At 36.8% G+C, this 18,155-nt stretch overlaps 1 protein-coding gene across 1 annotated transcript; it reads left to right on the top strand.

The window, feature by feature from the left end:
• Window positions 4,292-10,132, top strand: LOC18586699. The gene is made up of 3 exons (XM_007010210.2): window positions 4,292-6,770; window positions 8,919-9,229; window positions 9,517-10,132. Exons 1-3 carry the CDS (start codon window positions 4,513-4,515, stop codon window positions 9,882-9,884), a joined length of 2,937 nt encoding a protein of 978 aa, XP_007010272.2. The 5' UTR covers window positions 4,292-4,512; the 3' UTR covers window positions 9,885-10,132.

Below are 18,155 nucleotides of genomic sequence, written 5' to 3'. Positions count from 1 at the left end.
AAGTGGACATATACATTTACCCACCAGAAGTAGATGTATAATTTTACTCACTATAAGTGCATGAATACTTTTAACCCACCAAGAGTGGATGAATATTTTTAAAGAACTAAGAATGGATGAATAATGAAGAGATATAAGAAAAAGACAAAAGTATACAGAATAAAAGGAATATAGAAAATGTCTTGTCATTGATATGGCATGAAAATGAAAGGCCATTAGTCACGTACTTGTTATACATCGAATCATCTTGTTGAACTTTATCAAGCACCACTGAATGCTAAACGAAAAAAAATGTTAAACTTTATTAAGCATCATTGAAAGATAAAAAAAAAATATCGAAGCAAATATAAATTTAACCATGGCCAAGTTGATATAATACATTAGGATGTTGTAGACTTCTTTGTCAATCCTGAAAGAGGAATTGATCTTTTGATTAGGGATGAAAATATCCAAGAGTGAAATTTCTTAATAGTTTGTAGGTATGTTTTAATATAACTTTATCATGAAGATATTTTTATATCTTCTTATTATATTTAAATGATATATTTTTTAATCAATAAATTATATATTTAATGTTCGCTTATGTTAACTTATAAGTTTCTTAATATGTATCTTGTCCTATTGAAGAAAAATATTGATATTCATCTTGTTGGATAGAAGATCAATAATGCAACTATATGTACAATGCACATTATATTTAAAGATAAGAAATATTTTTCCCACTTGACAATGGAAGAAACCAATGTCAATAGAATATTTAGTAGTACAAGATTAATTGAAGACTCCAGGAGAGTCTATATGTTATTGCTCAGAGGAACAAGGTTCGTAATAGAAGATGCATTATTTTCAACTAAGTCCCAAGTTTTACTTAACCATTTATGATTTTCGAATTTGGATTTTGTATATTTTATTCTTTCTTGTCCTTATTTTTGTTTCTCGCTTCTAAAAAAAAATTATTTTCATTTTTTTGCCATTATATATATATTTCTATCGATGCGTGAATGAAATATTTATCTCAGAGAAATTTTTCAAGACCATTCCAACTCTTTGGTGAAGTCTAAGGATTTCTCTTTCTTAGGCAATTTCTTGAGAAAGCTCGTTTTACAAGCCCCCAAGAAGATCCCTTCATCAAAGGTTGTCGCTTGCAAACCGGACACACATCGTTAATGCACATGATGCAACCATGAAATGATGATTTGATTTTTCAATTTTTAATAATGAGAAAAAAACCTTGTATCGAAAAAATCATTCATAGGCCATCCTAACTCTTTAATGAAGTCTTGAAGTTTTTTTCTCACCTAGGGAAATTTTCGAGAAAACTCATCTCTGCAAACTTTTTGAGAAAATTCCATTATCGGGGTTTTATGCCAATTTGCAAGATAATTGACTCGTATGAGATGCAAAATCATGGATGGTGCAAAATGAATGCATTAATAAATGTGATATTTGATTTATAACCTTATGATTATATAATTGATATTTTACTTTAATTGAATACCTTTTATTCTTATTATATTTTAAAATGATTATTTGAATTAATGAAGTTTTGGAATATAAAATTAGGATTTTCTCGACGTTTTGGTGAAAATCACAATTAAATTCCTCGTTGAGCAAATCCAACTAGAAAATGTGGCTCTTCATATTCCGAAAGAGATTCCATCCTCCAAGTAGTTCAAATGACATTTTCATTTATAATTAATTTTAAACCACTATACTGATTTTTAATTTTCTATTAATTAGTTAACCTTGTGTATATGTATAATTAAGAAAAGAAAAAATTTAAAATAATTATTTGAGTTAATGGAGTATTGGAATATAAAATTAGGATTTTTCCAACAATTTGGTAAAAACCTAAATAAAATTCCTCATTTAGGAAAGTCAACCTGGAAATGCAACTTTTCACATTCCTTAGTGAAGTTCCTTCCTTGGATCAACTCAAATAACACATTTTTATTTTTATTTTTTAAAATTAAGCAATTTTATTACTAAGTGCCATAACTAGAATTAGTTATTGGATTATAGATATAATTGAATACAATAAAAAAAAGTATAATATCTGAAACCATAAACTATTTAAAAAAATTAAAATAAGTCTTTATACTTTTATTGTGTTCAATCAAGCCCTTATATTTTTATTTTGAGTTAAATAAATTTTTATACTTTTATTTTGAGTCAAATGATCCCTTATGACTAGTTATTAATTTAGTCAAAATGTCATTTATCATTTTATATTGTGTGGCGCTAACATGATATACTAACATATCATAATTGATAATGATGTGAAAATTGACATATCATAATTGATGATGACGTGACATACTAATTTGATATTATAACATGATCATATGACTTTTTTTACCCTCTATATTGACTCCATGTCAGTGTCATATTGATATAAAATGATAAGTGATATTTTGACTAATGATAATTAGTTAATCATTAATCATAAGAGTTTATTTTACTCAAAATATAAGTATAAGAGCTTAATTGAAAGTAAATAAAAGAATAAAGATTTTTTAAAATTTTTTTACATAATTTAAGAATTTATTTGAATATTATACCTAAAAAAATCATAAAAACTCTAATAATTGAAAGCATGGATTTGGGGATGTCCAGGCCGGCTTTCAAAACAATATAGGCCCACGGTTGCAGTCCACACCTGCAGTGCTCCCTGATGCAATCCCGCAGCTGCTGTCCACGCAGATTTATTCCCAGTCACATATAGAAATCCGTTAGATCCCAATTCCAACACGTACACTAGAGTTGGCCCAAGCGTATTCACGTTCCCAATCCTATCTCATAGGAAAATATGCAACTCTTTCACCCTTTCAAAACCAAACTCCTGAACCCACCACAATTCTATTCAAAAACTTGTAAAAAATAAACCTCTCTTTCTTTCTTTCCTTTTTTTTTTTAAATTTTTATTCACTAAACATCTTTCTTATATTCTTTACTTTATTATTATTATTATTAATTTTTATATGTAATTCTATAAAAACTTTCCTACAATTTTAATGCACTGGCCAAATAATATTTTTGTTATATATTTTGAATCTTCATTCCGAGTTTGCAAATAATATAAATTAAATAACAATTAAATTAAATAAATTAATAAATACAAAAGAGGTTAACCCTATACGCATGGCAAAGGAGAGAGCCCATACCTTCTCTGGGCCTAGTAAACCCAAGTTGCTTGGCAACAGGGAAGGAGCCCACCGCCTGGTCCAAGATCAGTGAACACCAACAGAAGCAAGCCTGCTTCTGTCTCCCAGACTCAAGCCCAACAAACTCCCCTCCTTTCAGCTTGAAACGCCCCGTTTGGTGTTTTTTATGCTCCCCTTTGTCCCTCTTCTGGCCAGCTGGCCTTTTTCCTTTTCTTTCTCTTTATATTTTCTTTGGGTTTTGAATCTGGTTTAATATTACTTTGCCTTTGTTATTTGATCTGTTTTTCTATCTTAATTAAACTCAATAGAATCAAAAGATCCAACTATCTCAACATTTGACTCATTAATTAATGAACTATTTCTTATTTAAAAAATAAAATTCAAATCTCCTTCTTCTAATTTTTTTTTTAAAAAACCCCAAATATATTGATTTTTGAATTTTAGGCACACTGCACACTTAATAAGAGATAATTGAGAAACCCAAACAAAGCCCTTAAAATACTCAATTGCATGTATACCATCAATATATAGAAGTAAAAAAAATACTGATAAATAAAATTAAAATATAAGTAGTGTCTATATTTATGAGGAGGTCAACCTCTAAAATGACCTATTAAAATAAATAGGTTCCCAAGGCACATATTCTCGCCTATATTCTCTCGCCAACTTTTCTTGACAGTCTCTCATTAAGTTTTCAAAGTTGAAAACGTCTTGGGCAAGTCATCACGGATCCTACCGGATCGACTCGGCCCATGAACGAAGCTATTGATCCTAGGCATCAGAACCATTGGGCTTGGTAACGTAGCGTGCGATTTGAGTACAAGAATTGTTGGCACGACGCACTGATAATTTAAATCACCACCATTCACGCAATAATTAATCATAAAAAAGAAGGAAAAAAAAGCACCCAACCAAATCACAATCCACAGAGCAGAAAGCAAACCTCTTCACTGCTTTGTTTCTCGTCCTTGACTTCCCACTTTCTGCACCAAATGTAAGATCGGATCATCCTATTATATAGAAAAAGAAAAATCTATACACCAGAAACTTTATCGAGAGAAATTTCCAAACAAAGGCTTTCAGACCAATCCATGGGTTCTTTCAATCCAATGCAACACAAGGTTTGATCTCTCTCCTTTTTATTTCTCTCAAAGAACCAAAAATCTTTTCTGGGTTTTCTTAGATTTGCCTTTGAAATCCACGGCTAAGTCTATTTTGGTGATCTTCCAAGCTTCACGCTTACTGGGTTTTTAGGATTTACAAATTTGGTTCATAAATTTGATCAAGAAATTAGGGCTGTTGCTCGATTTCTAAATATACAAGGTTATAGTTTTTGATAACTGGAACGATGCAATCTAGAAGAGATGAGGAGTATAGGAAACTATCTCCGACTGTTAAGTTGCGTAGTCAACACATGGCTGCTGCTGAAGCGGGTCATCAAGACGCCCATCCGAATGCGCGTCATGAGGTGATAAATAATCAGTCTCCTCAACCTCGTGGACGGGGGAGTTATAGTCCTAATACTCTAGATGCGTTTAGGAGAGGGGGTTTGGTTAGGGAGCGAATGAGCAGATCGATGGATGGGAGGGATTCTTATGGTCGGCATTTGAGTGGTGGTAGCACCGAAAGGGTGCGATCAAGATCACCCCCATATGAGCAAATGCGTAAAAGGTCTCATTATGATGAGGGAGTTGTCAATAGAAAATATGATTATGTTGAGCCAGTTGGTTTTGATGATAATACAAACTCTAGAGTAAGGAGTGTTTACACGTATGATCATGGTACTTCTAGGACCTGCAAAGAGAAGGACTATATGGAAAACAGAGTTGCAGGTGTTGATGGGCATGTAACGATGGATCAGAAATTAGCCCCACTGGAAGATTTTGCATTAAGAGGGTCACATCGGTTGCCACAAGATCTGGATCCAAGATTGAATTATGCAGAAACTAGTGGACAATTACCATTGTCCTCACGAGGTATGGATGTAGGTCAATATGAGCAAGAAAAAGTTCGGCATCGGGAACCTATACCTTCAAATAAGATGATGAATATGGAGTCTTACAGAGAAGATAAATCCATGTTCCATTCACAGAATGTTGCATATAGTATGGCGGTAACATCTCACTCCAAGGAGTTCATGGGCACCTCTCAGCTTAAGGACTTTGCTGGCACATCTCCTGGCATCCCTAAGAGTGGGTTTCTGCGTTCCTATCAGGATGATGCACCGTTGCCTGTTTCTGAAGAGTATCCTAGGATCAGAGGCAAGCTCACAGAACCTGTGGGATATAATAAATATGACCAAAGGCCACTTATAGCTTCTGTGAGAGATCCGGAAACTACTAGAAGGGATATGACAATACATCAACAAGTGGCAAATAGTCCAAGCAGGGCGGAGTATGAGGATTACCTTTACAGAAAACCTAGGGCAATAGCAAGTAATAATCATGGGTATCCAGCTGATGGCATAAAAAGGATGATGCCTTCTCAATCTGGAGTTAGCTATGAACATGCTTCAATTGATTACGGTCATAGAGACATGCCAAAACCAAATATTTTGCACTGTGTTGTAGACAGGATTGATAATACCAATGATTCTTGTGGAAATTTGAGAAAGGGTGTCATATGGGATAATCATGCTTTGCAAAAACAGATAAATTCAGACTATATTGATATGAGCAGTTCATATGCATCAATGCAAGGTGGGGAATATTTGGGTTCAGAGCACACCCATGTTAAGTTTGGAAGAAGGCTACCGCAAGAATATGAAATGTCACATCTGGATGCATTGCATGATCGTCAAGTATCAAATTTGAGATCTGATAATGGTTTTGGTAAAGGAGCAGGTCCAGATTTTCGGAAAGAAAGATTGAAAGATTCTTCTGCAAACTATGATGCAGAGCAATGCAGACTTGGTCTAAGAGCACAGAGAATGGAGGAAGAGCTTGACATGCATTCAGATAGGATCTTTAAGAGGAAGTACCTTATGGACGAAGATGTTAATAGGCCCAGTTCTGAAACTATTGTATCTAGCAAATTGCATGCACCTGGAGACTTTGGCGGTCCCTATGCCCGTGAGGAGCAGATTGATGAAGATATAATTGGTTTACATGCATCTAGGACTAAAGGATATGGCCACAATGAATATAGACAGGTTGGAAGGACATATGATGGGCGAGACCATTGTGGAGATTTGGCATCGGATGACTGGTTTACATCCCAAGATTCTCTGGCACATTCAGAAAGGGTTCCAGTCAGATATTACAAAAATAGTGGTAAATTTATTAGGGGAAATCCTAGAGCTGGTTCGTTTGTCTCGCATACCTCACACCACAATGACAGACGAAGTAATCTGTACAAACAAAACAAAGTTAGGAAAAGAAATGATGATTATGATGAGTATGTAAATGCAAATGATGATGACATGACAGAAGATTTGGTGAATCATGCAGAGGCTGAGCTGTCTGAGGATTCAGAAGAATTTAAGCAATTGGTACATGAAGCATTCTTAAAGTACTCTAAAAAGTTAAATTTGAACCAGTCTGTTCGTAGAAGATACAAGGAGCAAGGGCATGCTGGTAGTTTGTTCTGCATCGTATGTGGCAGAAGGTCTGTTTTCTTTTCTATGACATGCATTTTAAAAAGGGGCCCATATTTCATGCCTTTGTTTGTTCGAATGAGGAGTTCGTAGAGCTGCAATCAAGTACGAACCGGCCGTAAAGGTTTTATCGTTTGGTCTTTCTAGGACTTTCTTATGGTGCTTGAACTTTTTGGAAACCAACAATCTCATTACTATTATTTAGTTGTTTAATTTCTGAAAGGTGGATTGCACTCTGAAATGAAATTCAGTTTTTTTTTCAATTCTGGCCATATAGTTTTTGGGTTAAATGGTAAGTAGGGTCACACAATGGATTGTCAGAGTGAACTTTGTTTCAGGGCTCAAGATAAAATCATATTCTTCTCAGCAGTAATATGCTGACGTAAGTAGATTACTTAATGGAAATGGCCCTAGTACTAATGGTTTATTAACAATTTGCAGGTTTTGTGTAGTGAGCCAACAAGTGAATCCAACTTCGTAATTTAAATTGTTGACTCCATGAGACCTTAGATATGATCATTGTTTTTGTGTACTACTCAAAGAAGAAGAATAGAGAGGAAAAGTGCAGAACATTTTAATTGTTTTGAATTTTGGGTTTGTGGCCCAAAAATTGCTGATAGGGCTAGCATGTTGACTGTGATGGGATTGAGGCTTCTAGTTTCAGCAATCTAAGTTCCATAACCTTTGATATGGAAGTGTATCCACAGAGGTTGGAGATTTTCGGCTTTGGATGACATTTGCCTATAAAAGTGAGCGTGCTGCTGAAAATTGGTTGATCATGACGTGTCAAGTGGAGAAAATATAAGGATTTTATAAGTGTGCTAATATGGAGAATCATGTGGACTTTATTGTGGATACAACTTTTAGCATTCCTTGCTCATTATTGACTGACTTTTGAGAAACAGCTGCTTGGCTTTCAGCGGAATAGGCATTTAGGATGTTTAGGTTGAGCCATCTCATACTCATTCTCCTTAAGAAGCCTGTTATGCTGTTAAGGAGCAAGGCTAGGACCCTGGTGTCTGATAGAGGGGTTTTAGTAGTCTTAATGTCAGACCTACTAGAATGTTGATTACAAATTTCAATAGGTAATTTGATAAAAACTTGAGTCGTGATCTATTTGTCTGTGGCAGATGCATGGTATTTGAGCCACTGGCAGTCGATTGTACTTCTACTGACTTTTTATATGGAGGTCCATGGTGCAGCAGGTCTAAATGTTGGTGTAGACAGGCAAATCAGAGAGAGTAACATAAAAGCCACATGGTCTGTCAAATATGCTAGAGGTCAAACTATTTGAATTTTGTTAACAACTTTGTTAAAAACATTTATTATATTGTTTTGCTGTAGTTTTAAACTGTGATTTCTTGTAGCAAGATAAGTGTTTATCTTAATTATCTGTCTGGTGTCTGGCCAAGATTCTGATTGGATCAGGAGGTTGTATCAGTGAAGTGCCATTTTCTTTCACTGTTTGTGGACGAAGATTCTCTTTTGGCACAAACTGTTTTTCTGAGGTTTTGTTGTTAATATGTTTGTGAAAAATAACTCTCTCTGTGTGTGTTTGTTATCTGTTTTTAAGTCTTTTTTGTTAATAAGAGCTTTTGCATATGCAGTCTACTCTTTTGAAAGGAAAGTCAGGTTATAGTAAAATGTGATGTTTTGCTTGATTAGAGATATCCTTTGGTTTTTCACTTTTCACTCTTTGTTTATCCTAGCCTTACTTTGTCGATGATATGGTCCTCTATATATAAGGAAAATCTTTTGAAAAATGGCCTATACCCCTGTTGGATACAACCATGTCTGACTCTTGAGCCTGGGTTGAGCAACATAGGATATGTTAAGGTAGGTCACATTTTGATCGAAGGTGAGGTTGGGTTCTGGAGCACCATTTTCTACTTTAGTCCCAGTGACTGCAGAACAAATGGTTTGAGGTATACTGGATGGGTTAATTTATATTCTTGATTTTGATTTGAATCTCTGACAAGGATACTGGTTGTTTATCTTCTTTATGTACCTGATAAATTTTTAATGGCTGTGAGAGCATGAATATTTGTGAACAAATTTAAAGATTAATAATTCTTTGAATCAATATCTTCCAAAAATTTAATACTATGATGATTCTTCCTATCTACCTCTCTGTTATTCTTACATCTGTGCTCTTACAGTTACTCAAAGGAGTTCATGGACACCCAACGCTTGGTAACTCATGCCTTCATGTCTCACAAGGTTGGCTTGAGAGCACAGCACTTGGGTCTTCACAAAGCAATATGTGTTTTGCTGGGGTGGGACAGCATAGCACCTCCTGACACTATAACATGGGTTCCCCATATCTTGCCTGAAGCTGAAGCTTTGGCTCAGAAGGAGGATTTGGTTCTCTGGCCTCCAATTGTCGTCATCCACAATATTTCCATGGCAAACAACGATCCTCAAGAACAGAAAGTTGTTCCGATCGAAGGTGTTCAGGCTTTTTTAAGAGGTGAGTAGTTGGCTGACAATATTAACAAATAAAAATGATAGACAGAATTGTTTAAGAATGACAGAAGATAATCATAAAAAATAAGTTATGAGTTGAATCAGGTTGCCATTGTGCACTTTGAATAATTGGAATTAATCATGATGTTAAAAGTTTTCTACTTATTGGTGAATGTGAAGGACTTTCTTTGACCAGAAGACAAGACTGATAATTTATTTTTTTCATATGTTGTCCTTTCTTTTTTTTTTTTTTTTTTGTCCTTCCTCTTGTTGGTTCTTGACTGATGACAGATAAAGGCTTTATTGGGGGAAAAATCACTGTGTGCCTAGGGAGGCCTGCAGATCAAAGCATTATGGTGGTGAAGTTCTTGGGCACTTTTACCGGACTGGCAATGGCAGAGCGTCTTCATAAGTATTTTGTTGGGCAGGATCGAGGGAGAGTGGATTTTCAGCAAATAACATCAAATAATGGAAAAAGCAGCGTGGGAGAAATGCAAATACAGGTTGACAAGTTGGAGGAGCAGCTTCTCTATGGTTATATGGCAATTGCAGAGGACTTGGACAAACTTGATTTCCATAACAGGAAATGGAGTCTGATAAAGAGCAAGAAGGAGATTCAGGACTTGGCAAATGATCCTGTTAAAATTGATGAGAGGTAGCCGTTTAACAAATGCCGAGGGTAGTGCTGTTGTTAGATCTAAATTGCCTTTTATTTTATTATTTTTTTTTTTTAAAAGACTGGCAGGAACCTTATCTTATCCTAGAATGAATATTTGTGTCTAAAACAATAGTGTGACTTAATTACTACCCATATTATCTGCAAGCTTTGTAATCCTACAAGTATTAATGTAAACAGATGATAAAAGTGCAACACTTTTCACTATATAACTATTTTTGTTGGTGTTTATGTTGCCTTTCTAATGCTTAAAATCCAGGATGATGGTCTAACCTTACCTGCCTCCATAAAAGGCTAAATGCTTGTTTTCTGCTTCCCTGAGGGCCAAAGGGGGAGCAGGGATAAGAGGAGATGCATCCCCAACCCTTTCACATGCCTTGGTTTATTCTCAGTCTCAACCTTCCTTCAAGAATAGATTACCTGCAATATGGGTTTCATTGGTAATTCATAAGGGATTTTTATTTGTTTTATGCTCCTTAATTGTTTTGGCATCCAATTTTACATAAAACCTTGTCATGCTAGCAAATAGGGCAAGGGGGAAAGTGTTGTTCACCCTATCAAGTTTTGCTATTAGATATCCTTTCAAACACAGCCATGGTTACACTCTAATAGTAACTTGTCTCTATTTTTATAGCTTACTTATTAGGGAAAGTTTTTTTTAACCTTTAAAAATAATGTGTTTTTGAAAATATGCTTTCAGATAATTTTAACTGTTTTTAATCACGAGAATAGATTTTGAGGCAAAAATGCCCTTAATGAGCCATTTTCGTTGACACGTACTCTTAAACAGGCAGAAAATGAAAAAATAAATATGCAAAGAATTTACGAACATCTAATTTTATGCAAAACATCCATTATTTTTTTCGCGAAGTTTGTGCAAAATAAAATAATGTTGCATGAGATGGTTTTTCAGATATTTCGAACATGGCAATCAGATAATAGGAGAAGAGTGATATTAAACTGAACGAGAAACCAATCATGATGAATCGAAAGCTTGGAGAATGATGTGAAACCAGAAATACCTGATACGGTGGTGAATCGAAAAGAGAAAGATGTGAATCCGAAGCAGGAAATGGTCGTGCTACAGCAGGCCATATGTGACACCTCTGTGTGACGGTAGGGTTTAGAGTTTGTGAAACGGCATGGTGAAAATGTGTGACATGACATGATAGGAATGTGTGACATGTCATAGTGAGAATATGTGATACGGCTATAACACGGCAGGGTATAGAGTTTGTGACACGACATGGTGGGAATATGTGACATGTCATGGTGAGAATATGTAACACAACTGTGACATGATAGGGTTTAGAGTGTGTTACACGCCATGGAGGGAATCTGTGACACGACAGGGTGATAATGTGTGAGACAGCACGGTGAGAATATGTGTCACGGGTGTGACACGGCAGGGTTTAGAGTGTGTGATAGGCCATGGTCAGAACGTGTGACACGGCATGGCTTGAACATGTGACACACCATGGGTTGAATATGTGACATGCCATGGTCTGAAAGAAGGCGGGCAAATAACGAGGAAACCGTTTGGACTTCCACTGAATGAATGAAATGAATATAAAATACCATTTCATTTTAATTAAATATTTTTATGAAATTGCAAACATCTGTGTGAAGGAAGTAAGAGAGTTTCATTCATTCCTCATTCCAAAAGGTAGCAGAGAGTTCGACTTCGTTCTTTGCAAGCTTAACTACATCACAACAATAATGTCAGTTATCAGTAAAGAGGTCAATCAGTCTAAAATTAAAACTTTCTTCTGTTTGTTGATTTTTTGCTGGGTTGGTTTGATATGTTGGTGTTTTTTGCAATTGTTATGCTTTGCTTAAATTGTTTTCTTCCTAGTTTTTTGGTCGTACCAAAATGTTGAAGGGGGTCCACATTTGCATATGGCATGTTGTGGGTTTACTAGTTTTTTGGGTTTTTAGTGTATCACGGCTACATATGGCATGCTGTGGGTTAACTAGTTTTTTGGGTTTTTAGCGTGTCACGGCTATTCGTGGCGTGTTGTGGGTTAACGGGTTTTTTGGGTTTTTAACGTGTCACGGTTGTTTGTGGCGTGTTGTGGGTTAACTGGTTTTTTAGGTTTTTAGCGTGTCACGACTGCATATGGGGTATTGTGGGTTAACTGATTTTTTGGCTTTTTAGCATGTCACGGTTGTTCGTGTAACAAGTTAGTAATTATAGTGATTGGCGTGTCATGAGACGCCATGGTTGGTGTGTCACGAGATGCCATGGTTGGTGTGTCACGACATTGATATGCATGGTGTGTCATGTCATTTGACTTGATATGCATATCATGTAACAACATTTTACTTGATATGCATGGCGTGTAACAATATTTATTTCTTTCTTCAGTATACCTTGTTGCACATTATGGGTTAACTCACTCTTGCATGTGTGCCATGTTTTGCATATGCAATCCCAATATGAGGATCTTACTAGTTTGCTTCTTATGTCGAGGGAGAAATGGGCGTTCAATATCGCTGTCAACACCCACTGTAAGTGGTCGCAACTGCATTACATCAACAACACTCTCTAAGAGAAAGGGGAGTACGATGCAGTCAAGCGTACATGTTTCAGAATGCTATTAGACGTATATCCACAAGGCTACTTTTGCGCTGATTTCCTACATAACATCATGATTCGTCGAATCAATGAAAGAGAGTCAATAGAGCACGAGCTATGGTTTGCCATTGGCAAGAGCAAGGTGCGGATATCAAAGCAGGAGTTCTGCCTTATCACTGAACTGAAGTTTAGTCCAATGCCCGATTTGTTCAAACGACCGTACGAGGTTTTGCGGACAAAATTCATGCGAGTACTGGAATGGGCAGCAGAGCGTTAAGCTGCAGGAGTTGCTTGACACGTTCCGCGGAGGCAACTTTCATCGACCAAGCGATGCGACCAAGATGGCACTTGTTTTGATTACGAATAACATTTTATTTGGTCAATACTATCGTAGACAAGTGATGCCTTGGCTATTGTTATTGGTGGAGGACATCGACGCTTAAAATGCCTTCCCATGGGGTCACTATGTTTGGAGGCTAACCGAGGACTACCTTTTGAAGGGGTCAAAGTGCTTGCCTCAAACTTGCAAAAGGCTACTCGTTTACGCTACAACATTTATGGATTCACGTGGGTGATACAGGTATTGTCACGTAAATGTTATCAGTTTCCTTTTGACATAAAAATTTATGGTTGCACTCGTTTATCATTTACAGTCTGATAATGTTACATTTCACTTGTAGTTTTGGGCATGGAAGCAATTCCTGCCTTCTAAAAAATAGTTGCCCCCTATGCTCCGAAGGACAACGTCTATCCACGTATATGCAAATGGCAATACAATCAGAAGCTGAAAGACTTCTATAAAGCAATTAAGAAGTTGGAGTCATCTCAGCATGTGAGTGAATAGCTACTAATTTCTACTGTGCATTTGTATAATAATTTTTCCTAAAATTTAATCGCAATCGCTATTTTCCAATTGTGGGCAATCAAAACCTTGGAGCCCACCCTGAATGAGGCCAGCTGGGAGTATTTTGTGGACATTGATGTCCCGTTATCTGAGGGCACATGGAGGATCGGGTGGACTAGGGCTTAGGTGCGAGGCAAAAGAGGAGAAACTTAAAGGAGAAAAGAGCCACTGGTGCCATGAAACGGAGGCACAAAGTCGTTGCTTTAGTGGATGAGCTGTCGGGCCCTAAGTTGATGGAAGAAGGGGATGACCATGGCAATGACAATGAACAGCCGGTAAGGACGGTTCTAACGGTTTGTGTTCAACAATTTCATATGTGATTATCGAATAACATATCTATATTTGTAGTTGGACCATGCGATGACATCTCTTCAACCATCGAGAGGTCTTCTTCAGACGCATAATGCTAACAAGCCACTGGTAAGATCTGTTGTAACGGTTTGTGTTCAACATTTCTACATATGTTTATCGAGTAACATAGTAATTTCTGTCATTGCAGTTGAGGGAGGTAATGGCAGCTACTCAACCACCGATTGGTCTTGCTCAACCGCACAGTGGTAACGAGCAGCCGATAAGGATATGAAAATTCTAACGAGTAATGTTCAACAATTCGATATATGATTATTGAATAACACAGTATTATATGTTATTGCAGTTGACCCATTCGATTAGAGTCAATGACGAAGCAGTCACGAAGTGTCAGCTACGACGGATCATGCACCGGCATAAAAAAGACATGTCGGAGCTGAAGGTTTCAATTCAGTCATTGACTCTAGCAATGTAGACATTTGAGGATCGTGTCGTTGCTCGGATTCTAGAGGGTCTGAAATCACAAGTACATTATTCTATCTTCGCTCATATATTGGTCGTTTACGTTTAATAAGTGTAGTTCTATTTTTTGTTCTCGGTTTATGGTTTGTGGTATTTTATGAGCTAACGGATTTTCCCATTTGTCTCGTTCTATAAGGCGGTCCTTCATTTCATGATGTTGGTGAGGACCACGATGATGCTGATGATGGGCAGCATGATGAACCTGGTATTCACATTCACGATGACATTATTGGTGCTGACGAAGATGATGTTGTGGCAGGAGATGTGACCCTTCAATCAGATGATGTTGAAGGAGACCATGTTCTTGAGGCTGATTTGGTTATCGATCCATTTGCGAGAGGGTAGGGGGACCTTCACTCGGTCATGGCTAAAATAGAGCATCTTCTTGAGGCTGATGCATTAGTCGAGGCAACAGTAAGAGGGGATGGGAACCTTGCATCACTTCAGGCTGAAGGGGACCATCTTCCTCATAGCACTCCTGAAGCCAGCAGGTCACGATTGTCATCACCAGAGTCGTCTGATGTCCATCATCATGCAGCACAAATTTCAAACCCAACTGAGCGGGCACGGGTTAAAATGGGGAGTAAATACATGGCAAGGCCGTACGTCGACCCCTCATTGAGCCATCAAGATCAAAAGAACTAAATGGTGGAAGCGTATGAAGCTTTCAAGAAAGACGAGTGTGCAAGGTAAGCTCATAAATAACATTTGCAAATATTTTTTTTTAATGAAACATTAATCCACAAAGGCTTTTCAAACTCATTCTATTACATATATAGGCGTAACGTCAAGATCTTAAGATATCAAGGGGCTGATTTTTTACAACATTAGAGGATCCTAAAGAAGAAATGACTAGTGGACAAATAGACGCATGCCTTAGCGTACTTTATAAGCGGATGACAGGGTCGAAGTTGAAGCTGTACACTACCCGTGCATGAGTCGTTGACACGATATTCTTCATAAGTTTATTTGAAAATTTTTTAATTCTGAAAATACTAAGTTTTTGATTGCATTAAGTGTAAGCTAATGTATACATGCTTCACAGGACACCATCCATATGCTACACACCGCATTTCCAGCTGAAGATGCTCGGCCCACTATGAAAATTCCAGATGAGTTGCGGGGGTACGTGGAGGGTGAGAAGTCGACATTTGGTAAAAAATGGGAAGATGTCGATTTCATCCTTGCACCTTGCAATGTGGGTGGGAATTGGGTGGTAGCGAAGATCTACTTTGTGAGGTGGACGATCAAGGTGGTGGACTTCGCAAGAACTTCAGATGCTAAGGATAACGGAGTGCGTGCGGCTCAGATGACCCCTTACGACAATTATGCCAATCATCTGCCACCAAGCCATTTATTTCAACAAAACATGCCGAAAGACATGAGATTTGACGCCGATGCCATTGAAAATTTATTTGCAAAAAGCTAAAGTGCATCGGCAGAATGATAGTGTCAGCTGCGATATATTCATGATAGAGTACATTGACGATATTTTGTCATTAGAATCGATTAGAGTTAAACAGAATATGATTGCAAATGTGCGTCGCCAATACACTCTAGAAATTTTTTCCAATAGTTGTGAGAGCGAACCCTAAACATATCGACCCTTGTTTGTACATTTTTTTTGTATATACAATTAACACAGTGCCTTTAAATTAATACTGCAACCATGTGGCGTGTCACCCCTGAATACTGGAACAAGTTAGCATGTCACGCAAAGTATCAGCTTCCACTCAGCGTGTCACCACAATTGGGGTGTGCTGTGTCACCCTACAATATTGCAAGAAGTCAGCATGTCACGCCAGAAATCTGCATGCACTCAGCATGTCACCACAACTGGGGCATGTCATGTCACTCCACAATACTGCAAGAAGTCAACATGTCACCACAGAAATCTGCATGCACTCAGCGTGTCACGCCAAGTATCCGCTTCCACTTAGTGTGTCACCACAATTGGGGAGTGCAGTGTCACCCCACAATACTGCAAGAAGTCAGCGTGTCACCACAGAAATCTGCATGCAGTCAACATGTCACGCCAAGTATCTGCTTCCACTCAGTGTGTCACCACAAGATTTCATTGACATCTACCAATTACAGTCTAATCTCAATTCCCACACCCGATGATCAAAATTGCCACGATGCATTTCTTTTATTAGCTCAGCATAATAAATTTTTTGGTTCATTTTCGTCCTTATATTTCAATTTTATTTTTAAAATGTTTTAATTTAATAAAAAATAATTATGATGATTCATAGATGAAATTTGATTGGATGATCCATAAATTTTTAAAATTTACTTGGTCAAATAATGTGTTTTAATCTTAAATTTCATATGATATGTTTTGAATTAGTCGAAACTTTTCTCTTTCTATACTTGCATCATCTAAAGTAAACTCCATTGGTACATTATTATTATTATTTTGTTAAGTAATTGGCTTAAAGTTTTATATGGAGATATTAATAAGATAAAATAAACGTTGTAATTAAAAAATTATAAAAAGAAATTGAATATTAGGATTTAGAAAGCTACTAAAGTTATATGAATTAATTTTATATCTCTTAGGAGATTTGATTATAAGAATATAAAAAGTTAAATCAAATGAAATAGAAAGGAATTTAATTAAATCCTTAATTATTTAGTACAAGTGGTAATAAAATGTGAGAAAGGGGGTAATAGTATAAGGACTTCGCAAGTCTATTCAGTGTTCAAAACTACAGACAAAATGAAATGAATAATCAAATAATATATCTACAAAATTAATAAAAAAAAAACTCATCTACAGGAGGAAACTAATAAACACAAAATCCAAATATGAATGAATGTAAGATACTGCAAGAGCAAATTGTCACAAAGGTATTGCACATGGGCTACACATTTAGTTAGGCCGACAAGCTGTCTTTATCCACAAGACACCTTACGTTTTCAGACATTGTCTTTTGTATTGGACAGTTGTTGCATGTGTGACCTATTTGTTTACAACGTGAAAATGCTTTCGGTCGATGCACTCGTGGAGGCGTCGATTGACTTGGAGATGGCACCGGATTTGTGGATGGAACTACAAATGGGGATGGGCAATTCTGTCTGTTATGCTCGTACCTCTTGCATTGTGAACATCTCCATGCTCGACTGCCTTCACCGGCCGATGGAATCCTTCTCCTCTTAGGTCTTGCCGCTTAGCCTCGCCAAGGTGGTGGCAAGACAATAATTTGTTTCACATGAGGGGGGATGTCCCACTCACTAAGATGCCTTACCGGGTGAATAGACCCCACATAACCCTCCACCAAAATGGTTGTCTTGTAGTAGTTAGCGCAAAATTTAATGGTTTCACGTTTGCATTTACTGAAAAATACAATGAACTCAATGTTCAAGCACAATGTAAATACTATGTCACTTAGGGTTCAAATAAGAAATAAAGATATTCTGACCTTATTGCTACAATGAAATGGCTGCATGACAGTAAATCTGTTTAGAACTCACAATATGAACAATTCTTCTTGGACAGGTTTACAAGTTCGTCCATCTTCCCGTTTGTCACGACCCAAATTTCGGGCCATGACCGGCGCATGAGTCCAATGGACGTAATCCACTAAACCCAAGCAAGCCTATTATTTATCTTACTCATAATTTCATCTATTATCACTAAGTCATATTTCATAACTTTGAATCAAAATAGTGATATACATTGCCAACTCGTACTGGCATTACTCATTTAAAATTTACATTAAGTTCATCTATACATAACAAAATAATACTCGACTTTCAGCGGAGGGACTCAAATGAATATACAGCTACCGAATGCCGAGACACCTACCAAAAGATGGACACAAGTCTACAAGGACACCTCGTCCTAATTATCGGCTGTCTCGTGATCTAAAAACATGAATTTGAAACTGTTGAGTATAAACCCAGTGAGTGAACAAAAAAGGGAACAAGCAACAATT

The sequence above is a fragment of the Theobroma cacao genome, chromosome 10, assembly GCF_000208745.1.
Source record: "Theobroma cacao cultivar B97-61/B2 chromosome 10, Criollo_cocoa_genome_V2, whole genome shotgun sequence".
Taxonomy (NCBI): domain Eukaryota; kingdom Viridiplantae; phylum Streptophyta; class Magnoliopsida; order Malvales; family Malvaceae; genus Theobroma; species Theobroma cacao.
This window is presented reverse-complemented; position numbering and strand designations above follow the sequence as displayed.